Source organism: Siniperca chuatsi, linkage group LG4 (assembly GCF_020085105.1).
Source record: "Siniperca chuatsi isolate FFG_IHB_CAS linkage group LG4, ASM2008510v1, whole genome shotgun sequence".
In the NCBI taxonomy this organism is placed as follows: domain Eukaryota; kingdom Metazoa; phylum Chordata; class Actinopteri; order Centrarchiformes; family Sinipercidae; genus Siniperca; species Siniperca chuatsi.
The window spans coordinates 16052358-16079038 of record NC_058045.1 but is presented as its reverse complement, the minus strand read 5'-3'; the positions used below and the strand labels follow the sequence as shown (position 1 = coordinate 16079038).

The window sequence follows — 26681 nt, the reverse complement described above, 5'->3', positions numbered from 1 at the left end:
GCGTGGCTACATTCAAGATTATAAGAGCTGTTATGTTCTACTGCACTGATTAAAACATGTGGCAATGAGGATCATCTTTTTTTTTTTTCATTTAAAGCTTTTATATACAAACATGATGATGAACAGCAGAATATTCCAGTCACACATGCACACAGAAAAAAAGGGTTAGTCATCATTGATCTTTTCCATCCTACTTAAGTACAAGAGTCAATGATAGTTAATTAATTTATCATATAATTTGTGCTCTTTTTCTGGTGCAAAAAAAAACAACAAAAAAGTCTGGCCTACACACTGACCATGACTTCCTGTCATAGTTTCCTGTTCATGATGGGAGGGGGCATTTCCCTATGAAACATAAATAAAGTTCAGTCAACTCTTACTAAATACTGTACTTTCAGATGTAACAACAATTCCAAGTTTCCTTCAACATCCTATTGTTCAAATCTAACCTCAGCTGAGAAATATAAGGGGCTGGTTTTGACAGTGTGTGTAAGGCAGATTGTACTGCTTCCAGTCACTGCTGATAGGTGCACAGTGTTGAGAAACTAAACACAATTTACTGTTGTGTTTGTTCAAGCACTTAGAAGAATCAGACTAAAACACATTGTAATTCTTATCTAAAAGCAAGGCCTCCTTATTGTCTTCTCAGACACAGGACTTCACATTTGTCAAATGCACTTAATAGTTTCTTCAGAAGATATGTATTATTTCTTGTATGATGCATCTGTGTTTGTACTGTCTTTCTTCGGCACATTTGCAAGATTATGCTGACTGCAGTTCTGTTCTACTATACAAAAGCTGATATTTATGTAACTGTACCAATATACTGTCATTGTTCAATTTAGTTGTCAGCCTGACAACATTAAATTTATGTACAACTAAAAGGATGTTTGAGGAAGGACTATGTAAGTCTCCATTTCAGTGTGGTGGCTGGTTTTCAGATTTTCGCCTAATCTTTATTACAGTGTTACACTGTTACTAGTAATTAGAGATGATACTGTGTGTACTTGTAAGGTGGTAATTACTGGAGGAGCAATGTTGTTCACACTTGTTCCATCAAAGACAGACATTGCCCTCAGCTCTCTTTAGGCAAAATACCCTACAAGACTTGAGCTATAGTGAGAGGACATTAGCTTTTCTCCCAAAAAGTGTCACAACAATTCACAAAAAACTGAATTGTAATAAAATATTCATACACGTGGCGACTCCTCTTCAAAACGTCTTGCAGAAGGGCATTATTTGGCACTGAGTCACTGTGGGGATATGACTTCCTCTTAGAGCAAACACTTTGTGCACTGCTAGTCAAATATTCGGCATGTAAGACTAAAAAAGACTTTTACATTGCATAAGCAGCACACTGAGAAAATCCATCTAAAGCTGGATGCTTTACAGGGACACCTTTGCTCTATTAGCTGGTGATGGTTGTTAAAAAATATACATATAAAATCTTAAATATACTTGGAAAACATTTTGGCACTCTTCAAGCCCACTCGAAATAGATTTCAAATCAGCTTCAAGGAAGTCCATACTGTACATATTAAGAGGCTGCGTTAGTAATGCAATCAATGCAGAAGTCTTTTTTAGATGATATGTCCATCCCGGTATCCTCTTAGAAGAACTGCTTGCTGCTGGTGATGGTCCTATCTGTTGACTAGATCTGAGCCCTGTGTGGAGCAAACAACATAGTGAGGTGTGTTGTTGTCCGTCACTTGGGAGCTCGGGGTGTTGCCGTTAGTCGGGCTACACGCGGGACTGCAGGTAGGATTACAGGCGGTTGTGAGACTGCGTAGGTACTCTGCATGGACAGGCTTGTGGCTCTGCAGCACCCTGATTGCTTCGTCAACTTTGAACCACTTCCTCTTCCTCCCTGTGAAAACATTCAAGGAAGGACAAGGGCAAGTTGTCAGCATATGGATTACACTGGTAAACAGGTAGAGGTTTGGTGTTGTGCTAAATGACACTTTATCAACAACCAAGGATTATACTGAACACGATGGCCGTAGTTGGGATCGAACCTGTGGTCTTGTGGTTTTGAGTCTGTCAGAGTGTCAGTTTTGGAAAGTTACAAAAATTGTCTGATGTTTTTTGAACTCCGACGTTGGAAAGGTGTGGGAGGAGGGATTTCAGAAGCTCTTCGACGATCCAACAAGCACTTTGTTTTAAACATAGTAACCCTGTGAACTTGGCCTCTATCATGCTGATGAATACAGTGTATAATGATAATACGCAGATAACAATAATCTGTACTGCCATCATTTTCATTTTTCCTTTCAGTGTTGTTAATTAGCTTTAGTGTTAAAGCTCGACTAAGATAAGATACGCAAGGAACCAGAAATAAAGCATTTATTATGGTCATATCATGTTACCTTATACAGACAAACTTACACAGCCTTACTAGATATGTTAAGTTTAGTTTAGTTTATTTGCACATATATTTAAGACAATAAGAATATCGAAAATAAGTTTAAGCATTGTGCAGGAGCGGTTGGAAGCCAAAAATGGTTTATGAAAATACCTTTCCTATATAGGCTAAATATCAAGTCATACTTAAAAGAGAAAAACAAAAATAAAAACATAGATTGCATAATTCATCAAGTTTCCAGACTAAGCACTAATACAAAACTGATAGGAATGTAGTGAAGTTCATGTTAGGGCTGCATGATATGGTAAAAAAATCATATTGCGATTATTTTGACAGATATAATGACTGTGATGCGATTCACGATTAGTGGGAATGATCATTTTTGCATCGCAATTTTCATTTTCTCTGAAAAAAATATTAAAATCAAGTTGATGTGACATTTGTTGAGGTCTGTACCGAACAAACATGTTTTCTTACATCTGGAGAACAAGATTTGTAGGCCAGGGCATCTCCTGCGTTGCAGTACTTCACTATAATGCTGTTTTGTCACATTTTACCTTTTTCAAAAAAATCGCAGCTTCTGTGATTTGGATATTGCACTTGGCCATATTGTGATTTCGATAATATTTCGATTAATTGTGCAGCCCTAGTTCATGTTTGCAAGTTGAGATGCATTACAAAAAAGTCTCAAGTTGAGTTAGCCATCAATTTGTGGTTGATGAATTGCTGTTTGAATATTTCTTTGAAATCAATGTGGTCGTTTTTGATTTGTTGTTCAAGTTTGCGATTTCCTTGTAAACCCTTGCGCCTCAGCATGGCGCCCTTCCACACCACCAATTTTTTCTTCTGTATTGAGTTCTTCTTGTTTGTCCTCCAGCATTTTTGGGGTCTTTCTCCTTTTCTGTCTGTTACACCCACTCATCCCTCATTCAGCCTAGCATAGAATTTGATTTGTTTATTTGGGTTTGTTTATTTGAGTTTTTTTAGAAGCAGAAGCTTGGTCTTGTGTTGCCATCCCTTATGACTCTTAACTGGAAGTCATTTTAATGAAACCAATAGATAACCAAGATGAAACTGCCACTGCACTGCAGCCAATGGCATTCTTCACTAAAGCTCTTTAGCAGTGTTACTGTATGCCTGACTGAGCGGTGAGTAAGATTGCTCAACAGGCAAAATGACCTTAAATTGCTAAACCACAATATTATACAACACGCTCAAGAATAAACTGTTCAGCACATGTTGCAGCACTAAGATCAGAGTGGAAATGGACATTCCTGACCTACTTCAGTTTGTGTTTATGAAGCCCTCATGTCACCAAACCTTCCTTAAAAAAGCACCTTCCACAAGAACGATCTGTCTAGTAAACTGTCGGCTGGGAGGTATTTATACTTTGCTTCAAACCCATCATGGTGTGAGAGGAGGGGGGATTCAACCACTTTATATTGAAACCCTGAAGTACACCACCGCTGGCCTTTCGGCAGAGGGGGAGAGTAAATTAGACCAGTAGTGTCGAGCTCTTTCCGCTCAGTCACAGTCCTCATGCAGGGCAAGAGAGGACAAGTAAGGAGGGGGCTGTGGTGAATGATGATAACTGGAAAACAACTGGGCACAGCAAACATTCCTCTCCCTTGTGAACAGGCTGAACTCTATTCCTGTGGGTGAAGGGAGTAAATTATCCCGACCACTTTTTTTCACGTTTTTAGTTACTAAGTCCCCAGAGAAGCATTAGAATTAAAATACTGAAGACATTCAAAACAAATAGTGATCACATGCCTATACATACTCCACATTACCGGCAACATTAGAAATTTTACAGTAATAGGGCCAAATATAAGCAATGGGGGAAAGAATATACATGTTAGGGCTGCAACTAATGATTATTTCCATTATCTCTACCCTGACTCGACCTTCTGACCTGTGATCTACAAATGACTTTTTTACCGTCAAAAAGACAACAAAATCAATTGAAGTTGTTTACAAAGTTATAATAACTTCTGTATGTCATTATAATTGCCCTAAAACCTTTAAAAAAAAAGGTACTCTGTAGAGTTTCTTTTCTTTTTAACCACTCGTAGCACTATGGAGCAGTGTTTTTGTGGGTCCCCAGTAGGTCCCCAATTTGTTTGTATCATGTACAGCCAGAGGACACACAAAGCACAAGCATACGGGTGACGCAATTTCTGTTATTCCACTATTAAACAGTTGGTGGCTGTAACATGCAAAGAAGCATCGCAGTGAACCAAGGACAACAACAAAGGCAAGGAAGAGGAAGACTCCAAGCTGGCAAACATTTCACAATTTATAATATTAAAAAATTGGCTTTGCAAGTGTTTTATGAGGAAAGAAATACATTCATCACATATGACGGTGTAGTCCCTCATTCGTCCAGGAGTGTTCTATCATAGAAAAGGTTTCAGTGGTTTCAGTGGTCATCTGGACACTGTTTTCAGAATCAAGACGTTTCGGCTCGAAACGACTGAAACCTTTTCTACCATTCAACACATATGTTAGAGCTCAAGAGTATACACAATGCATTTTGATGAGAAAGAAGAAGAGAAGAAAGAAGAAGAAATTGTTTGTGTACAAGAAAGCTTCACAGGGCACCTTTAATTTACCTCTATGCAGTAGGCTGAGGAGCCCTAATTAGCACAATTTATGTGAAAACTATCGGTAATATGATGACAAAGTGAGACTTAAATGTAGAGGCATACCAATGTTGACAGAGTCCTCCCAGTCCTCCAGTGTCTCCGTCACTATGAGGGTAAATACGTACGTCCTGTGCTTTCTGTCCTGATTGTGCTGCAAAAGTTTAGATGAAGACACTACTTTATATCACTGCGATAAACTGTGGCAATGCAATGCATTCAAAGCTTTCATATACAGTAAAGACATGATGTAAAGACATGATGTTAACTGAGATTAACTGTACTGTTTCTTTATAGACACTACATGAACAAAATAACTTAACGCTGGCTGACTCTGAGGACTGGCACACAGACATGAGGCATGCCTACACTGGCATCCAAGGCATGATAGTAGGGTTACCAGCTAAGATTTTAAACAGCGTTATATAATGTATTATATGCAGCGTGAGAATTAATTCCATTTTTTTAATGACAAACTTACCTCAAAAATCCCGAGTAGTCTGCCAAGCATTCCCTTCACACCAGCCTGCACACACAAGAAGAAAACTAATCAAGAGTCATTCAATACATTTACATTTGAGTGACCACAGAGTGTTCTATATCACCAGTACTGAACATTACGTATTACTTGCTAAGTAGATTTCACCTTAGTTCATAGGGACTGATAAATTTGTTCTTCTGACACTAACAAAGCTGAATGAAAACACTCACTGTGCGATATTTTCATACGGCAGCACCACAGCAAGAATGCGTGACCTGGTATAAGGAACAGCTTGTCTTTGTTCTAAAGTGTACACATATTCTCTGTTGAACATTTGTCTCATTTAGGTCAGGAAACCCTTTGGCTTGGTACCATCCTAGCATCGCCACATGCCTGTGAGGCAGCCTAGCAGAGATGACCAGGTAGACCTAAACATAGTCTGAGTGACAGGATGATGACACAGCGGGGTTTAACACAAGTACAGTGCACGAGTAGAGTTCCATTTCTGCTTATGCACAGTTTGTGACAAATTTACTCTTTAGAAGATCGTGGCCACGGAAGTTAGCTGTGGAAATGTCATCAGCTCAAATGTATCCTAGAGCAGAAGTTTCCAACCCGGGAGTCAGGACCCCCATAAGAAGTTCTAAAATGAATGGGGTCGCGAGATGATTAGTGGGTTAGAAAATAAGACAAAATAATCAGCTTTATAAAATTATGTGTAACTTTCAGACATCTTTGCTTTTTCTTGTGAAATACTGGCTAGTTTAACCTCTTCAGGTTGTTAAAATATATTCCAAGTCACTCTTCAGTTTAATTAGTCACAAACTTATAGACAAACTACACCCTGAGATGAGGGGTCACAAGTAGAGAGTGCTTTGAAGAGAGTGCCTTGATCCCAACCTTTTTTCCTCACAACCAACAAAAGATTAGGAACCACTATATTAGTGTCATAGTGAAGCTAGGCAGCTTGTGGAGCATGCTCCAAGTCAGCAGATACTGATGGCATGTATAATCAGCTTTTTGCAAAAAAACATTGGCTGGCTGGGAGACTCAGAGGCATTCCAGGGGCATGTTTCAGACATGGCCTCTCATTTCAGAACCGCCAGGATCTGTTAGGATGTCTAGGACCCCACAACAATTGTTGTGTCCCAATACCATACTATTATACTTATCTTTATAGAATATTGTTTTTGCAGTAAATATACAAGAAATCAACATACTTTAAATGTAACAAATAGAAAGCAAAATATCTTACTAAAGATTTCTTTGCATGTTTTCCAAGATCTTTCTGGAGCACTTTAACCACAATTACCAATCTTGTTTTAATTTTGTGCAGTTGCAAGCAACTCCTCAATTTCCTTTGTGCAAGGCATTGTGATAATATATTTATGTGATAAAGTATTTTTCAGTATGCTTGCTGTCTTTTGACTTTTGAGCATACTGTAATTTTGTCACTTTTCTAGTGTGAACACATTACATACTGAAAACCTGCTTAGATTTAGTATGTAGTATAGAATTTGGACACAGCTATTGTCTACAATAAGGGATAACAAATATTTTTGTCAAAATATTATCTTTGATTGCTGTAGTGATTATACAAAAAAGATATAACAATTACATTTGAAAATAGCCTGATAGGACAGACAAATCTCATATTTGCACAAATGAAAACTAACACATGGAACCGTGGGGTCGATGTGTTGAACTTGACAGAAGGGTATTAAACATGACGTTTCGAATCGTTGGCTTGCCACAGTAGTTGGTTTGCAGCTCATCCATATTCAGGCACATGTCTGGTCTGGGAGGCACAGGATGTGGGTAACTGGAAACCCTTCCCAAATGTTACTGCCATACCTCAAAGCTGTCACTACACTACTATCCAAGGCAGAAGCTCACATCTCACTCCATGCCAAACACTCTGGCCAACTACCAGCAGCCCCCTTTACTAAACCACAGAACAATTAACTGGTCATTTATGCAACACTGCCAAATATTTCTATCCCTCATCTGGATCTGGCTCGTACAACAGTGGGAGCATTTCACAGTGTGAACAGTGACGACACTAACTGCCAAGAATTGCTGCTTATGATAACGATCATTTGTGTCTGTGCCTCTAGCCAATCAAAACTAATAGACTAGATGACTTATTAAGGTGACACAGTGCAGTTTTTGCTTGTGTTATGTAAGGTTATAGGGTTTGCAGGTTGTAATTGCATTATAAATCACAGTGTATTCTTGACCTGCTTTATTTTTTTCACTATCATTATCATCATGTGGTAATGCAGGCCTGAATCTGGGTTTTAAACCTCTGTTATTGATGCTTTCGCAATCTTGTGGGAAATTCCAACAACCGAGTCTTGGGGAGCTGACTTCTACACCAGAGACCTTTTGAACGCATGAAATTACCTAGTTCACAATGTCCTTTTCACAATGTCCATGTTTGCTTATTGTTTATCTTCCACTTTCATTGTATGACAACAGAGCTTGTGAAAGCAATACTGCTGAAAAGTTGACTCTCAAAACTCACATGTTGGAAATTCCCAGAACCAGTTGGGCTCACCAGCAATGAAGTCCTATTTTCACCTGCATTATGGTGCACTTTGACCCCCTTCAAATAATAAATAAAGCTATGAAAAATTAGCAATCTCCAGAAAATTCCAAGTCTCTGAAAGCTGATTTTTCATATTGTACTAGCACAAACTTGTCTCCCTCTGAGGTACAAAATCATCTAAATACATACAGTATGCTTTGGAGAATGGTCAGCAGTAATGTCAAGTGTATGCAATCTGTAGTTTAACATGCAAAAACACCACTATGGACATTTGGTGGTTTTACTGCTTTAAAGCAGTGGCAACTACAAAATATAGAAGAACAGTTACATGATGTATAACTCTGTATTTTTTCAAGGGATGAGCTCACCTCTTCGTACACCTCCCTGACGGCGGCCCCACAGGGCTCCTCTTTAGGCTCCATTCCTCCTCCTGGCACAATCCATTGGTCTGGATGTCGACTGCTGCTCACCAGTAGCACCTGCCAAGGAGAAAGGCCTTCGTCAGGTCTCTGCTGCTGAATTCGGGGTGCTAAAAACACGCCAACGGCATGCCCAGGTTTAGAGTTTGCCACCACTGTAGGTGTCTGGTGGCGGCTAAGTGTGGAACTATTCATTCAGCAGGATGCGAATCAAACATCTCACATGTCATGCCAGCCATTCACTTAATTTCCTTAATGCAATATGAGCATGGTGTGGATTAGACTGCTGAGCAGATCACACCCTTTGCCACATAATTAAAATAAGACAGACAGAGAGTAACCAGTGTGTTTTTTCATATAACATTCAAACGTTGTTGTTAGATATTGATACACATGAAAAACAAATACAACCACCTTTACATTTACTATTACTGTGGGTATGAAGCAACATTATATTTGACATATCATTTTCCCAACACTACAACCTAACTCACTTTTCTAGCCTGAGATATGACCACAGGGGGATGCAATAAAAGTAACACCTGTAAGGAATACCTCACATTTTAGGTAGACTATATAATATAATGCGAAACAATAAAATTATACCATGAACAACAACAACCTCAAAATTGAACAGTTTAAAATTACAAATAAAAAACCTCTCTGAAAAACAGTCCCACAAGTAACATTACAGTGCCATCATTTGCTTAACAAATAATAAACAAATTATAGTTTAAAAAAAACAATAAAACATTAAAACTTGAAGAGCTATAAAACAAGACAAAAAAGATGACAAATAGCAATCTAATCTGAATTAATCAAACTAGAGCCACACACTATGTTGAACTGACCTCAAACACATGCAGTTTGGTCGCACCTCTGGAGATGCAGTCATTTGACCTTAAACCCTATCTGGCATCACACTGACCCACATTAATTTCACGTGTGAATGCTTCTTGAATTGTGCCAGACACATGCAGCCACTACACTCTCTTGACAGCAAAGACTGGTTAAAAGCCAGCACCCAAAATCAGCTATTTGCATACTATACATTACAGGCAAATACAACTGTCCCAGCAGAGGTTTCCCAACGTTAAGATGTGTCTGCATTCCTGCTGAGACCTGATAGTGGAAGCATGGCAGATTTGTGAAGAGCACTAATGAAACCATCTTCACTGCCGTCAAAGCTGATCTCAGTTGCACAGAAATGACTGTGATGAGTGAAACTTCATGCTGTTTGACCCTTGACTGTAACTCGTTCTGTAACCGGGTAAAGAGTAAGGTAAAACCCACAAGAAATCTCAGGACTCAGACAGAGCTTCATTCAAACATTATTTTGACGGTCTCACTGTTAACTGAGCTAATTCAGTCATCAACCTCATCATGAATTACCACACTATAAAACTACACAAAGAGCTCTTGTTTACCTGTTTACATGCTTTGGATCACTGATACAAATACATAAAAGCATGTGGGTGTGACAAAACTCTGTCTCTGTTCTTGAATTTATAAACTCTGTGGAGACCATATGACTTGTTCTTAACACCGGCAACTCTAACACTAAAATACAGTGCTAATAAAAAAGTATTCACCCCCTTGGAAGTTTTCATATTTTGTTTCATGTCTTACAGAACTGAGTTAAAGTAGATTTTAGTGGGCTTTTTTGACACCCTGTAATGTTAAAGCAGATATCTAAAAAGTGATCTAAATTACTTAGAAATACAGGCACTGTACTAATTCATTTAATGTCCAACAGGAATATTACACTGTATGTAACGTAAATGTGGTGTAAAGAGTTTGCTGCGTGATGAGTGATGATGAGGTGGCAAATTAATAGCCATAAGGATGAGAGCAATGGTGAGTCTCATTTGGATCTCTGCCCCATAAACTATCTGTGCAGGGCCCTGGGGGCTGTAGAAACACTGGTAGCTGTCTCACAGACACAAATGCACACAACACACACATGCATGCGCAATTTCACACAAATGCCATGTGAAACACGTAGGCACTCAAAAACCACTGGATCAGCAGTTGTCATTCTGTATGAAAACAAAGGAGCTTAGCAGAGGAGGTTAATGACCCCAACAGGCTTCACACACCTCAGTGAGAGATCAGAGTGAGGAAACGCTTTGAGCGAATGAGGTATCATGAGGCAAGAAGTAAAAACAAAACACAAATAGAGGTCCTATTTCTTTCAGATCCTTAATAATAATAATAATAATAATAATAATAATAATAATAATGTTGTTTTCCCTTGTATTGAAAGGTGAAAATGAAATGAACAGATTACATTATTTTTCTGAGTACAAACAACGTGATGTCATCCTGTCTAGTATTTTTCTGCAGACCTGTTCCTGTCCTCCTGGACTCCAGCTGACATGTTGAGGAAGTGACAGTAAACCAGGCATGCAGACTGGAAGGATGGTTTACCACATAAAGTGTGACACATGTAATCAAAGCAAAGACAGTAAGAATGACAAGCTCAGTATGCCATGTGATGTGAGATTTCATCAGCCTCCAGTGCAATCAACAATAATCAAAGAGACTTTTAGCATATGTCAGCACTGTGCGCCAGACGAACAGAGCATGATGAAAAGCGAGACAGAGAGAGAGAGAGAGAGAGAGAGAGAGAGAGAGAGAGAGAGAGAGAGAGAGAGAGAGAGAGATGGGGTAGAGGAGAGGGTGGGAGCACGAGGAGCAGGAAAGCAAATCTGTCAGAGGCCAGCAAGTGCCTGCACCTTGTTTCTATAAATTGCAGCTGATAGGTCACTTGGTGTTTAGCACACAGTGTAACACTCAACCCCCTAACCAGGCCCCTACGACCCCACTCCCCTTATCACATGTGGTCCTGAGATGGGTCACCGTCACTAGGCAGACAGGTTGCCCACCTGCCCCCAGTGAATAACTTCTTCCATATTAACTCAGTCTTAATAATTACCCCAACTAAAAATCCCCTTAATTTCAGCAGCATCAAATGAAAATAACATATGTTCTGGAAAAAGCCTGCACTCTTTTCATGCTAATTTTAAGAGTTTACATTAGCTTCAGAATGAATCTAATGGGAGACACATTCAAACCTGGTCATTTGTAATGTCAGTGTCAATATTCTGTATATCCCTATTTGAAATTTTCTAAAGTTCCTCATTAGCCACATTACCCTGTTAGGTGGCATGATGCATTTAATATTAGTATTTACGGTAACGTATCACATTTGATATTAAACTATAGAAACCTACTTTAATTTAAAAGTTAAGCATTTTTGAGTGGGTGTGGGACAAGCCCTGCCTAGGCTTATTTTTCTTTATAATGTAGAATTAAATACAGATTAAACATTAATTAATGAGACAAATGTTGAAGCACTCCCTTGCAATCATGCTGCAGTTTAGAGCAAGCAAAAACATTGCACATGGGATATTGTAAGAAATGCAGCAGCAACAGAGTGCAGGATTTGCACAGTGCCTCAGCAAAGGATTAGTGATCACAATGACATGTGTTGATATGGAAATTACCCTGTATAATAACCACATCAGCTGATGCCAGTGTAAGATAGAAAACAAACACCACCTATGTGAGTGAATGTAGATGCAAGATTTTATAATGACAGATGGTATTAACATAATAAGTGGCACTAATGTTTATAATCACATGCAATATTACACCTATGAAATCTGCAGTTGAAGAAATCAAATAGATTCTTGAGTGTGCAGGACTGTCTACTGATAATACTTCAGCCAGCACAGTTTGCACTGCCAGGACACAATGAGGATGCCTTGTCTTTATGAATTATGAGTTATCTGGATTTCCTCCTGGACAGGAAATGAAAATGATGGTCTCCTGCTGAGTGCTGGTTACAGTGGGTGCCAGCTTGTAAGACCGCCTGTTGTTTTAATAGGTAAAGTAGTTGGCCCTTCAGCCAAGTTATGTTCACCTCTGCCCCACACCTCAATTAAAGGCAGACGCGTGAACGCGCTCTCTCTCTCTCTCTCTCACACACACACACACACACACAATATTATAATGCAACTCAAGGTGTGTGAACATACAAAGCAGCGTAGCCTACTGTATGATAGTCAGCCAGAGTTCAGGAGTTAGCTAAATTGGGACTTTGCCAAGCCTGTTAGTAAATGCTCTCTCTCTTGACGACCATTGCAAACAGGTTTAACAGCCGTCGACGGACACATTTTACCTCGTCCTCTTTTTCGTTTTTGAAACACAAACACGCCGCTCTTCTCTTGAACCCTTCGCCGTCGTACGTCCTGGTCTGGTTGGGCTTAAACTTCATCATTTATGTTGCCAATCGTCGAGTGCCAGGAAACGTCAAGAAGTATTGGGAAAAGCGAAAATCTAGATTCAACCAGACGCTGAACAAAGTAGCTTCGGCTGTCCGAGAGAGTGGGACGGCAGGAGCAGAGTATCCCCCGAAATCGTCCCAATTTAACCTTCTTTAGATAGTCCCAGTGACAAAGTGTAAACTCGGTTCATTCATTCCTGGGCAATGTCAGACTGCGTCTGGTCGTATATTGTACCGACCATGGCGGTTAAGTGCCGTTGTCAACACGCATGATTCAACAAACTCGCTCACATCTGTGGTCGGTGAGCAGCTAGCAGCTGACCTGAGAGCTGCGCAACAAGCTGACTGTCAGCTTCCCAGGTTACAGAGAGTTTCGTGTTCATCATTAACAACGATTAATAAGCCAAACATGGATCAAGTTCTCCGCACAGCCCGCAGCTCCGCGTGGCAGTGTTTTTCAGCGCGGTTGCCTAGTAATCATCAAAAACGTCGCGTGCGTGGAGGCTTTCCCGGAATTACTAATGCTGCTTTCAAGTGCCGCTCTTGAGATCTTCAGCCCTAAACTAAGGGGCTTTGAAGATATTTCGTTTGCCTTTTCGTGTGGGATACTAACAAAGCAGGCCATTTTAAACTAGATTTGTGGATTTTATTATCAGTTTACCAAACAAACATACATGCCCTCCACCATCCCATAGTTATAACATCATATATAGATTAGTCCTCCCATTTTCTCCCCTCTTACATATATCGAAATAAAATTATTTTCAAAGGTGGAATAGTAGGGGGTCAACAAATTCCACATTGACATCTACAGAAACAAAAACAAATACACCCCAAACAGATAAATAAATAACCCCTACCTTTCACCCATTTGCAGCACATTTGTATTACATTTATATTTATATCAGAAATTACATTGTAGGCTACTGATAGTTGAATAGAAGTGGAATGAATTAAATAAATAAGCTCATACTTGTAGTAGGTGGTTTAAGCAATTTATTGGCCATCAGCTGTTGCTGGATAACCCACCAAGTAGCCTATGAGCTGCTGCCTAAACTCATATCTCGGCAACCAAGGTACATGTGAGTCGCATTTGGATTCTCATGATTACCCCAACTTCCCACAGTAACTGAAGGAAGCATAAGGCCGTTCCCTGCTGTTTTAAAGTCAAATAAACAAAACAACGCAAGCCTGAAATCCTGTCCAGTTCAGTGCAGCAGTCTGGTGGTAAAACTCACTGGTTATTTACATCAGTATGCTGCTTGTAGTGAGGTAGTGAAGCCTGTATGCAAAGTTACAAAGCTCAGGGCTTCCCTCTAGTGGATGTGGACTGTCTTTAAACCACAGGATGTGTTCAAAGGTGAAAATGTTTAGTAGTGTTTAAAAATGACAATGCCAGTGTGTTTGGCTGTGTGTTCTTCATGGTAGACTATTTCCAAAATGTAGGACATGGACATTCATAACTATAGGACACTGATATTTGGCAGCAGAACAAGAAAGTGTTTTTTAAAAAGGGGAAAGTCTTGATTATTATGAACTCATGACTGATCCTGACTGACATCCAAAGCATCACTATGCTCACAAGAGGATTAAATGGTTTGTGAAAAGTCAAGGACCATACCATGCTCTGCAAAGATAATTACTAAAATGTCAGGGGCATGGGAGCATGCAGGCTTCAATTTTGCAGGCCAGTGGGACAACCCTGAAGACCCCTTTGAACTTTTAACTTCATCTGACTGAACCAGACCCATGTGGTTGGAGAGGACACACAGCTCTTTATTCTGTTAACTGTGCAAAGGTTTTAAGCACCAAGTTAAGAGAACAGCATGAATTTGGTTTGATTTGCATCAAGCGCCAAGTTAATAAGAGTATCTTTCAGTGCATTAAGGGAGAGTTGTAATTTCTTGATGGTTTGAATCAACAACACAGTATATAATAGTATCATCTGTATAAGGATGTGTCCACATACTGTCTAAATGAGCCAGAGCCCACAAAGGAGCACATACCTCTAGTACCCAGCAAGAATTCAGACTGGGCCATCTCAACCCTCACACACTGATGAAATAAGACGGTGTAGTCCCTCATTCGTCCAGGAGTGTTCTATCGTAGAAAAGGTTTCAGTCGTAAAGAATCTTAATAGTTATAATTACCAAAGGTGTGGTAATAAAAAATAAAAAAACTACTACTTTAACTTGTTTAATGTAAAGTAGGAACATTGATTGGTAAATACAAACTTAACAAGAACGCACAGTTCACACAATAAGCAGCATGTTGTTGTGAATAGAATTAGCTAGTTTATTAATTAATAGTAGTTATCAATTGTAATTCATTTGTCATTTCATTTTTTATAACCATACATGTACACAGTCTAGAATAAATGTACCTAAAATGAAAGATTCTTTGGTGAAGTTACAGCCTCTCAGTGGTTGAAAATAACTAAGTGCATTTAGTCAAGTACTGTACTTGATTATATTTTTGAGGTTCTTGTACTTTATTTGAGTATTTTGATTTTTTGCTACTTTATACTCCTATTTCACAATATTTCTGATGTAAATATTGTACTTTTTTGTCCACTACATTTATTTAACAACTATAGTTAGGTATAATTTTATACAAAACACGTGACTTATTGTGGCTGATTAGACCTCAAGTTGAAGTTGAGCTACGATGGGAATTATGTGAGGTACTAACGATGTAACCTGTCCAGTCTGCACACACCCACACAGTCCTGAGAAAAGGTCTAATCAGGCAAAATAAGTGACCCCTGTGGGAGCAGCTCATGGGTGTAGAGCTTCTTTAAAATACCCAACAGTTTCTTATATACTATAAACTGGCTCCACCTCGAGCAGCTACATCAAAATGCTGCTTACATTTGATTGCATCAGTAATAATAATCTGCTAATGTAATTTACAGTATACTGTTTAATAAACTGAAAGGGGCAATTCTGCATAATAAATACTTTATGTGGTAGTTTATTTGCTGATAATACCTCTGTATGTGTATCTGTAGTAAATTTCAGAGGACTTGTAACAGAGTACTTTTACATCACCAGCTATCCCTATAGAAATTACACAACATACATCAACAGCAATATTTGCCACACTTGTCATACGTGTCCCATCAAGAATTACACTCAGGCAGCTATTTATTAATCAACTGATTTTATTTACAGAACATAAAAGTATGCAGGTGGACTGTTTCATAGCATTCTGAGAGCAGGAAAACATTTCCTCCCCAGATTAATAGAAAGAATAAATTTACAAACAGTGAATTGAATACAGACTTTTCAGCCAAAGACCAACGACAGTTGAGAGTCAAAGCCTTCATTGATTTTTTGGAGTTTGATCCCGTAACAACTCGGCATCTCCTCTCATACAGATCAGTCCCCCAGCACCCCAACCCCCACTCACATCATCACCAACAGACAGCTCAAATGTAACCACTGCTTTGTGAAATAAATGCCATTGGAAGAAGTAAACCACTGAGTTTTGTAGCAATTAGACTGTGAAGACTTACGGGGGAAAAGCGGTGTAGTTTGGCAATCGTGAGAAAGATTCACATATAAAAGACTGGATATGGTAATAAAACATATGTGCTAAAACTAAGGAAAGGTGCACAATGTCCACCCTTCCCTCCACACTCTCCCACACCATCCACAAGCCTACAGTTTACACTGAGAGAGGTTGAAAAAGTAAATGTGACAGTGGCAGGCTCAGTTTGGTTTTCAGTCATATTATTTTGCAGCCAGATGTGACTTAAAGAAAAAGTAGGGCTACGATTGTTTGTCCTGCTAGGCCATCTACATAAGACAAAACTCTGGTCTGCCTCCAGGTGACTGTCTACATACAGTGGGCTAGTAGTAGTTAGCTGTATTTAATAAACAAACAGCGACACGATAAAACTAAAGTTAAAAGAAATTAAGTTTACACTACGGACCACATCTAGCCAGTCTCTCCGCCACCCCACAAATGTGGGACATAGGACACTCTTTTCCTTCCTAAACGTGCTTGTTTTTAAGCAGCAGTTGGATTTAGTCTTCCAAAATCAATGGACATAGAAAGCCACATGAGTAGAAGACCTTTGCCCATGCATTTGAACAGTAGTGAGTTAGGACAAAGACAAGTCATTTCATTAATGTGCATTTAAATTACCAGTTGTCAGCAGTTGTTTTTTCCTTTACAATATATTCACGTTTATTATAGAATATATATATATATATATATATATATATATATATATATATATATATATATATATATATATATATATATATATATATATATATATATATATATGTATGTATATATGTATGTATATATTTAAGACTGTGTCCTTTAAATGCAAATGAAGTTGGAAGAGGTCTTGGCAGAACGTGAGGAGTTGTGTTCACACTTGACATCCACTTGTTAGGCTGTGCTACACTTCATTTTTGTTTCCGGCATAAAGCCTGGTCCATGACTTGGCTGTAAAATAAAAATAAAAACAGAATATTAACATAAATCAGTGAGGGCAAGGAAAAACAAAAGGACAAAAATAAGACATTAAAAAAGTCAATGTGATCATGAATTAAGCAAATTAATGTATTTATCAACATATTACAGTATATATACAGTATGTTGATTTAAAAAAGAATAAATGGTTTGAGTATAGTTCTTTCTTTCTTATCTTATAGTTTTAGGTCTATATAGATTTTGTGTTCAGTAAACAGTACTGGAATATTGTAGCGTCATCTCATTTCAGTAACTGAGATATACAGTATGTACAATAAGGATATGGTATAAATAATTCTAGTTCAAGATAGTTGAAAAAAGTAATACAGTAACAAACACAAAAATCTGCCTCAAAATCCAAGGTATTTTGTTTTTTTGTATGTATGTGTGTATTTAGGCTGGATATCCCTTTAATCCAAATGACGCACTAGGTACGAGCTGCATGGAAATGTGTAATAAACCCTCTGTTGAAGCCAGCCAGGTCATAGCTCTCACCTGTTTCTATAGCTTCAGCTTCATTGGACTTCCACTTCTCTGCAACATCATTTGCTAGGGGATCATCAGGGTTGGGGGCACTTAGTAACGCCTGGATTGATAGCAGCACTGTACGAATTTGCAGAGCCGGCGACCATTTATCTGCAAAAATGACAAACAGAGGGATTAATAAGACTAAAATAGAGACCAAGAAAAGCAGAGAGACAATGCGTCTGACATTGAAAAGAGAGAGAAAAAGAGTAAAGAAGAAAGCGCGAAAATAGTGCATCTGTTTGAAGCTGCAGGGGCAGTGAAGAGACAGTGGTGATATGCAGAAGTAGTGGCACAAAGCTCCAGTTAGGGGTCACAAGTGTAACGTAAGAGGCCCTTGATCTTTTGAGCAAGATGAAATTGGCAAATCCCTCACTTCAATCACAGGCCAAACATCACAAGACACAATACATACAGGCTCTCTCCTACAGTAACAGGCCTGACTCAACAGACCAAAGAGAGAACAGATGCAAAGCTGCTTGGGAAAAGACACATTTTCTGTCAATTGAAAACATGTCCTTTTAAAAAGGTAAAGCACAATGAATACCACATATAGCTGGGCAAGCATAAACTGTGACATTACAGAGTATTGACTTACCTTTCAAAATGTCTAGACATATTCTTCCCAACTTGTCTACATTGGGATGATATATTTTGGTCATGAAACGTACTTTAGGAGCTGCCATGGGATATTCCTCTGGTAAAAACAGTTCAAGTTTAAATGTGCCCCCCTCAAAAGGTGAGTCCTGAGGTCCAGCAATGACCACATGAAAGTAGCGGGCGTTGCCTTCATCTGGATCTGCCTTGATGCCCGGGACAGGCTCTGCAAGTAAACGCTGAGTTTCCTGGTATAGAAAAAGACAGAAAGAAATTAACTATAAGTTGGTGCCAACACATTACAGGCTAATGCCACATAGTGCTTTCACTTTGCACTGCAAAATGCACTGTCACTACCATAAGGCCCCTTTCACAGGGAGATGTGTGTGTTAGGAAAAACGCTTTTGAACTCTATATTTCAGTGGAGGGATGCAACTCGTAGTGTTCGGATATGGCAGGGCAGCGCTGAGGCACACGACTGCACAAGGTGAAAAAACTTGAAATAGTTCGATTTTTTAAGGGGATGCAGCACAGAGCATCTGTCGTACCACACAAGTCCACCAATGAGTTACAAGGGGGCCAGAGAGCAACCAATCTGCATTCCTGTCTACTTTTTCATTGTAGCTGCTTCTTTTGTAAATAACAATTGCATAAAAGGTATGTTTTTATGTGACAAGTACTAGCCATTTTTTTAAGGATAGGTTAGAAAATGTTCTAACTTTCTGCGCATGTCCAAAAACTTTTGCGATAACTGAAAGGAGCAGACTGTCGTCATAATTATATATATACACACTATGATTTTATGCTCATCTCCTTCACTGAATCCATACACTTGAAAACAGTGTAATGCTTTGTAATAAACTATGACATCTACACCTGTGCCAAGCATTACAGTGCACTGGTGGAAACTACACATCACAGTGTTGAACTGAATTTAAAAATATCTGCATCTTATTGGGTGAAACGTCCTCAGGAATTTTTATTTGATATTGGTAAAACTTGTTTATTAAAATGATGAATTTGGAAGATTTATAAAAGCCCTAGCCCACACTTGAGAGCTGCAAAAAAGTTGTTAGTCATTATCATTCTAACTAAGATGGCAGGCAGGAGGTGGACTGTAGTCTGCTTGGCTTTTATGTTTTAACACAGAGGGGAGGGTGGCTTTGACTGCAATAGTGGTTCAATGCTGTGATTCTGAAGACTCTTTGTGCAGTATGTAACGGTCTTTTAGAGGTGACACTGACTCAGCCACCGCACCACTGGAGTCCATTACTTTCATTCCCATCAGCCAATGCAGCAAGGCTTCTCCCAACTCATCGTGACAGCCAAGTGACCAACAGAAACACACACCTTTACTGTGAAAGAGGAGCAGGTATCCAATATATCTTGTGGTATGCATGAGGCAGCATGAGTGACACACCTGAGAGATGCTTTTAATAAGGAATCATTCAAGATCAAGTCAAACTCATTCAAGTCATTATATAAACTGCAGTGCTCTCAACTCTTCACTGTACATTCTGCATTCTCCAAACTGCAATACTGATAATACAATTATCCTGCTATATGAGGTCTTTTGATTATTTTCCTAATCTACAACCCTAGTATCCCCTTGTGCCTGTTTGAAATGCAGCCTTGTGTAATATATGCATCACACCTGACTACAACAGAACAATAAATAAATAACAGAATAGCCAACTATGTATGAAAAAAATTGCATCTAATAAAGCTTGCCAACAGCTTGCACTCTTGTTTTTGACGATCTTTTCCTGAATGCAACTGGGAGTGAGATTCCTGAAATGTTTCAGATAACCCACAGACAAAACCATGCAGTGAAAACACAGACGAGAGAGGGGCTCCCAGTCTCAGTCACACGCTCTGAGGGCTCAAGGGCTCGGCCCGCTAACTACTGTTCCCAGCCCTCCCGCCTTTTCTCACCAATGCTAGTCTGTGGTCTGCTTACTCACCCACCTGTGCAACCTTAGACAGCATTCATGATCCTATAATGCTTTCCTAATAAAACTCAATACAGGCTAAGAACATTTCCTTTAGAAACCAGAAGCTGTAATTCCAGTAAATATGGTTAAAATACATGTAAACAAAAACACTGAATGAATGACAAAATTACAGCTGGGGCACTGTATAGGTTCCGAAAAGAAAAATGAGAAAGTAAGTGGTTTCTGTAAGACTTGAGTATTACCACCAAAGTTAAGCAGGGGTTAAAAACTATAAAGATGAAGAATCAACTAAACAGCAAGCTGAATGTAAATGAGCCTCTTATTAGGTTCACAAATAGAACACTGGCCAGCTTTTCATTAAATTATTAATTAAATTTGTGGCTGCTGGTCAGAAGGTGAAAGCAGTTTCAACACATCACCCTGGTCTCTGGAAACTTAAGGCTTTTGACATTTTATAGAAGTGATCAGAAACCTTCTCAAAACTTTGCTGTCCACTGAAATGTCATGATGACAGAAATAAAATGCAACTAAGGTACTATTTTTGTCACTACTTGAGAACATACATTTTCACTGAATACAATGGCTTTCATGATCGGGAAATTACTCATGACATTAGCCCTTAAGTTCTGTAATGATGGGTTTGCATTTGGGAGGCAGAGGGACTGTCAAGCGACAGTGATAACACTGTAGCATATTCAATAGCATCCTACTGTAAGTATGCTGAGCAAACCCTCTCTGGTTAGATGCTAACATCACTTGCTGATGCTGTCCCATAGTCAGGGGCCGTGCGGCAATGGAAGTGATTTCTGATCACAGTTTAAAATGTCTTATCAGGATACTACTTTGTTAGGTAGCTACTAAGATACGTTTCCGCATTAATGACTAACGTTAAGTTGTGGTACTAACGTTTACCCCCTAGCTAACTTAAGAACTTCATTATATGTAATGTAAAGACAAAACAGTGTAAAAAGAAAAGACTACAAAAGGCAAACATCCCATCTTGAGTTCATGTATGCTTAAATGACAAGTATAATGCTAGCATAATCAGGTTTACAGGCTAGCGTCAGCTTGATAAGTGTTCCTGTTTTTATTATTCAAAGCCAAACAAAGCTATCAAACTAGCCGGGGTTAGCATAGTTAGCCAGCCATTCAATCAGATCAGTAGCTACTATATTTAGAAAAGATAATCCCGGCACACAGCCCATTTATCCGACATCTTTACAAAGAAGTTATGTATTTGTAACCCACCGTGTCTCGGTGTACCTGCGCACAGGAATGAAACGGAAGTTATTTTAGCAAACTAACGTTAGCGTGCTGGATGCTAACGTTAGCACACAAAACCATTAACCGGGCGTACGTTACCAGCAGAGCACAGGGAGTTTAGACTGCTTATGTAGAGTTGTGGCCATGACAGAAAGGTCACACATACTGCTGTTTAACGTTTGAAACAATTACCTTAATGATCCTGCGCGGCAGTCCTGTCATCTTGTCTTAAATGCGGGGTTTTAGCTCTCCGTGCCTCTTCTCTGTCGCTGGCATTGAAAGCTAACACACGTCTTCCGGGTTCTTTGCGTCATGACAGTGGCTGAAGGACGTGACGGTAGCTGATAGAGCAGTAATTCATCTGATGTACAACGGATGTTTAAGACAGATCTTATACAAAAATGTATCAATATCAAGGATAAAAAACGTACCAACAGACACGTCAGATTACGCTCCATAGCTCTGCACAAACAAGAAATATATTAATGACATTACTGAACTGTTTTTTGTGATATGGGCACAGAAACAATACATTTATTTTCAGAATTTATTTCTGTGAAAAGGTTTTGAACTGATGTGCAGTTGTACATGCATAGCCTACATGGATATATGTGTGTGTGTGTGTGTGTGTGTGTACCCCTGTTCATTTTTCTTTTCTTTTTTTTTTGTTTAGCCTTGATGGTTTTGTATGACTTTATATGAACCAAATAAAGCATTAGAGCACACAAATTACGATGATATCATAGCAGCAATTTTACAACATTAAAGTAGTGGTTACAACCATTTACCACATACATAATTAAACAATTTGAAAAGGAGAGTGAGAAAGTCCATTTGCTTGGTATTCTTAAGGTTATTTTACAGTTTATTGTTTTAAAGCATAATTTGAAAGCAGGACTTTTATGGAGTATTTTTACACTGTGATATTTCTAAATTTAATGAAGATTTTGAATGCTTTTCCTACAATTGGTGAGTTGCCACTTTACCCTCCACAATACTTTGTTTATACCATCTCATCACATCACATCTAAAGAGTGCAGTTTATGCATTACAGCACCCGATCTCATTTATTTTCCACATGCACTTTTCCAGGACCTGTTTATCTACATTGACTGCTTGATTTGGAAATAAAAGTTTCTCTGAAGTTGAAGAGCCTCACTTTGTGTTCCACAGCTGCTCTATCTGTTTTAGTCAAAACAAAGCATGAATTAGACTTAACACTTCCACAGGCCAATAAGGCTTTGCGCTAAAAGCTGCATTTTAACTTTTTTTGCACTGCAGGCTGAATGGGAGCTATAGATTGGAGGGGGTTAAGAGCTCCTCCTCCTGACATATCTGTATGGACAAAAGCATTGTCCCTTTGGGTGGCAGGCCTGTGACATGGGCATTAGCAGTGCAGCAAACTGAAAGGAACTTTATTTTAAAAAGCTAACTAAGAAAAAGAAGTCCAGCATGCATTTTCTGTCCCAACATAGCCCAACAGGTGGGTTTGATATTTCTGTAATTGGTTACTCTTTTGAGCATGAATTCTGTGTGTAGAAAGTGGAATTAGAAATGTATGTATGATCTGTTTTTTAATTTGTCTTGGCAGGAGTATAGTACATTTTACTATAGAGATTGTTGAATTCTGTCATAATCATAGATTCTCTGATCTAGTTCATTGTATTCATGCTTTATTTTACATTACTGTTACACAAACATGAATTATACTCCTTAAGAATACAATATGTTAGACTGTGGATTGTTTTGAAATGTTAAAATCTTATTTTGAAAAGTTTATTTCAACCTGAAGGTGAGAGTATTTGACTCCTTTAAAGCTATTCTTTTGCCAGCTCACTCATTCCTAACACTGACCTTGGCTATTCCACCACAGTTTAGGGCTAAATATCTATCTTTAGTCTTTTGTAAAATATGTATATTACAGGCAACAGGGAAAACAGCCAGGTGTAAAATCTGAGCCTATAATTACTGCTCATGTTTGTTGCCTTACAGGTGCAAAGTTTCCACCTATTTAGTCGTGATCATGGAGGCGCATCAGACCAATCTGAGCTCATGGGATTTTAAATTGATCTATTTCTGTACATGTATGCAAATATTATAAAATATAATAATGTTAAATGTAATAATGTTTTAAGATACTAATTTTCTGAATCTGAATATGTCATGCTCTCTCATGTTTGTAAAGGTAAAATGGCAGAATGTTTTAGGAATGTAAACAAATCAAGTCCCTAAAAAAATATTCAAAAAGCTACAATTTTTATGAAAATATTCTCACAATAATAATAATAATAACTGATTTCCTGCTACTTATCCACACTTCAAAGTAATGTTTCATTTACACTGCAGTGGTATCTTTTAGCATTCTGCCCTGCCCCACCTCAACAACCCTCCAAAATTTTCCATTGTTCAACACACACAGGAACAGATGAACCAGCACCTAATCTAGTCCCTTCTCTCAGTGCACAGAGAGAACAGACAATATCAGCCACATTAGAGTGCTTGATTTGAGTGGCAAGATCTATCTCGACAGGGCTTAGCCAGACTTCCTTATCAACTTGGAGTGTTTTATATAGAGGCATTATGGGTTAAGCTTAGTCTGATACACAAGAAGTGTATAAAAGAAGTGGCTTTTACTTTGATATTGACAGCTAAAATGAAACAATGTCTACTTGTAACCCCTCATAATAGAATATGTGTTGTGAGCAGTTCAGCTAAACAGTGATTTTTGACATTTGGATTTGTTTCATTTGAAGAATTTTACAAGAAACCCCCCCCAAATTATAGAAAAGCCAGAGAGAATAAATATTTTTCTGTAACAGACTAACTCACTAATACTTTCAGTGACTTATGTCTGTCATCTGTAAATGTAATTTCTTTGATTTTCTTTTTTTAGCTCAGTGGAGCACACACTATTACCTGGCATGTGTATTCATCATGACCACCTGCTCAAGACCAGTTTCACCCTTTCATGGCCCCCCAGGGACAACAGGTCTCCGCTCTGCTTTCTCTGCCACACGAACCAACAGCGTAGTGGGAGGCAAGCAGAAGGCAGTGACCTTCAACAGGCTCATGGTCAACACGGGAGGAGATTTCAATCCAGACATTGGTCACTTCCGCTGCCGCATCCCCGGGGCTTACTATTTCTCCTTCTCCGTGGGGAAATTTCCAAAGAAAATGCTCTCTGTGATACTTGTGAAGAATGGAGAGGAGGTGCAGGCTATAGCATTTGACGACTACCGCAAGAAAGGAAGGAAAGTTCAAAGCCAAAGTGTCATGATCAGTTTGAAGGAAATGGACACAGTGTGGCTGCTTTTACAGCCGAGTCCCCAGTATGCTTTGTACAGCAACGCTGGCCCTTACATCACCTTCTCTGGTTACCTTGTCTATCCTGACATCTCCCCAACCAGCTACATCACCAACCACCTGTCCCCACCAGGGCTGTCCTACCCAAACTGCCCCCCTCAGGCTGACCCCTGGGCCAGAGGTCAAACCTCAGAGCAGCCACGGTCTGCCTTCTCTGTGGCACGGACATCCACACTCATAGGTGAGAGTAGCAGGCAGCAGGACAAGCCACCTCTGACCTTTGATGTGGAATATGTCAACATCGGGGGGCATTTCAACAAAACCTCAGGCTTGTTCACCTGCCACTTCCCGGGTGCGTACTTCTTCGCCTTCACTGTGGGGAAACACCCTCGTAAGGCTGTTTCTGTGAAGCTGATGACCGGTAAGGGCGAGGTGCAGGCGATGGTGTTTGATGAGGACACATCGAAGAGACGGGAGATGCAAAGTCAGAGCTTGCTGCTGTCTCTCCGCCGGGGCGACAGTGTGTGGCTGTACAGTCAGCAGGATGAGCGTTATGCTGTCTACAGCAACCAGGGGAGGTACACCACATTTTCTGGCTTCCTGATTTATCTTGAAGCAGAAACACTCACACCTCCCACCACACAGGACAGAACTCACCTCTAAATGTCTTTACCCTTCATGGTGTCCTTTCTAAAACAGTAATAGTAAAAAATCTTGACTCTGTGGTCAGTATAGTGTACGTACATTTACTGCTTTCTTTGTTTGTTTGTTTGCTTTTTGTTTATTTTCTTTACAGTAAATAATATAATTCCAGGGATAACGTTTGTTGCCAAATTATGCCACAAGATGGTGCTATGATACAATTATGGATACTATCCAGCATGCAACATGGTTACTTTTGTCCTAAAAGCACAATTGGCTGTAAGACATCACAAATATAAGAACACATACAAACATAAGAAGTCATACAATTGCATTTTGATTCACAGATACCTTTACTTTTTTAATTCTTTGTGTTTAGAAGTTTTAAAAAGCATTTTCTATATTTAAAAAAGATTATTGCATGGCAAGGAAAATTATGTAAATGATGTATAGTTTATTAACATTTACTTACTGTAAAAATGAGATTTAGAGATACATCATGGTCCTGTGAGTGGTGATAGTCATGTTATGGAGCTTTTATATTGTGGATATATCTGTATCTGTTTTGATGTTTTATGTGCATTTCAGGAAAACAAACAAAATAAATTCAAACACTTCAATGAATTAAAAAGGTCTTTTTCCTTCTAAGTATAATGTTAATGATACTATATGCTGCACTGAGTACAAGGTAGATTCACTGTCAGTTCAGTTCATGTTGTCGGCACTGAAATGCAAAGTGTGGGGTAGCTACTGCAGCTGATGACATCTTCATTACTCTTAATGTATACACAGTTTTCACAATGTGGTAAATGTCTGTTGCTCAAATCCTCACTACAGCTAGTACTACTCCTCCCCCAGGTGGTGGTGTTGCTGCTGCAACTATTAAAGCTTCTGCTACAGTGCCTTTGCTACTACAACTACCACAATTAATAATAACTACAGCAATAATAGCAGTATGCCAGGTATCACTATACATAAAAAGAAGGAAAGAAAGAAGGAGAAAATGGAGGAACCAAACGTTCAAAATTCAAACCAATTCACCACTGTAATGGTATACATTAAAATGGTCAACAGCAATGTTAAATATCCTATAAATTACAAAAAATTGGCTGAAACATGCAAAAACACAGTAATGCTCCTGTAACTGAGGTGCGTT

At 39.0% G+C, this 26681-nt stretch overlaps 3 protein-coding genes across 5 annotated transcripts; 1 reads left to right on the top strand and 2 right to left on the bottom strand.

Annotated features, from left to right (window-relative positions):
- Positions 1-71: 71 nt before the first annotated feature.
- nudt4a (nudix (nucleoside diphosphate linked moiety X)-type motif 4a) lies at positions 72-13426 on the bottom strand. Its single transcript, XM_044191807.1, has 5 exons — positions 12645-13426; positions 8408-8518; positions 5489-5533; positions 5074-5161; positions 72-1867 (listed from the first exon to the last, which is right to left on the bottom strand). Exons 1-5 carry the CDS (start codon positions 12741-12743, stop codon positions 1641-1643), a joined length of 570 nt encoding a protein of 189 aa, XP_044047742.1. The 5' UTR covers positions 12744-13426; the 3' UTR covers positions 72-1640.
- A 2468-nt stretch (positions 13427-15894) lies between these two features.
- Positions 15895-21931, bottom strand: ube2na (ubiquitin-conjugating enzyme E2Na). 3 transcript variants are annotated; one of them, XM_044191799.1, is made up of 5 exons: positions 21773-21931; positions 18364-18610; positions 17736-17876; positions 17054-17213; positions 15895-16961 (listed from the first exon to the last, which is right to left on the bottom strand). In XM_044191799.1, the coding sequence occupies exons 1-4, from the start codon at positions 21800-21802 to the stop codon at positions 17167-17169; spliced, it is 465 nt and encodes a 154-aa protein (XP_044047734.1). In that variant the 5' UTR covers positions 21803-21931; the 3' UTR covers positions 15895-16961; positions 17054-17166. The 3 variants fall into 3 exon arrangements, with proteins under 3 accessions (XP_044047734.1, XP_044047732.1, XP_044047731.1); XM_044191797.1 differs by having other exon boundaries at positions 15895-16967; positions 17058-17213; XM_044191796.1 differs by having other exon boundaries at positions 17058-17213.
- Positions 21932-22945: 1014 nt separating this feature from the next.
- On the top strand, positions 22946-26651 carry c1qtnf13 (C1q and TNF related 13). Its single transcript, XM_044191795.1, has 2 exons — positions 22946-23063; positions 24474-26651. The coding sequence occupies exons 1-2, from the start codon at positions 23033-23035 to the stop codon at positions 25544-25546; spliced, it is 1104 nt and encodes a 367-aa protein (XP_044047730.1). The 5' UTR covers positions 22946-23032; the 3' UTR covers positions 25547-26651.
- Positions 26652-26681: the final 30 nt, after the last annotated feature.

Coding starts and splice junctions, on each gene's coding strand:
- c1qtnf13 (XM_044191795.1), top strand. CDS start 23,033: ATGCATTTTCTGTCCCAACATAGCCCAACAG. Junction 23,064..24,473: donor GTCCCAACATAGCCCAACAG/GTGGGTTTGATA, acceptor TTCTTTTTTTAG/CTCAGTGGAGCACACACTAT.
- nudt4a (XM_044191807.1), bottom strand. CDS start 12,743: ATGATGAAGTTTAAGCCCAACCAGACCAGGACGTACGACGGCGAAGGG. Junction 5,534..8,407: donor TCAGGGAGGTGTACGAAGAG/GTGAGCTCATCC, acceptor TTGTGTGTGCAG/GCTGGTGTGAAGGGAATGCT. Junction 5,162..5,488: donor GACTACTCGGGATTTTTGAG/GTAAGTTTGTCA, acceptor AAACTTTTGCAG/CACAATCAGGACAGAAAGCA.
- ube2na (XM_044191799.1), bottom strand. CDS start 21,802: ATGACAGGACTGCCGCGCAGGATCATTAAG. Junction 18,611..21,772: donor TGCCGCGCAGGATCATTAAG/GTAATTGTTTCA, acceptor TTTCTATACCAG/GAAACTCAGCGTTTACTTGC. Junction 17,877..18,363: donor ATGTCTAGACATTTTGAAAG/GTAAGTCAATAC, acceptor TCATTTTTGCAG/ATAAATGGTCGCCGGCTCTG.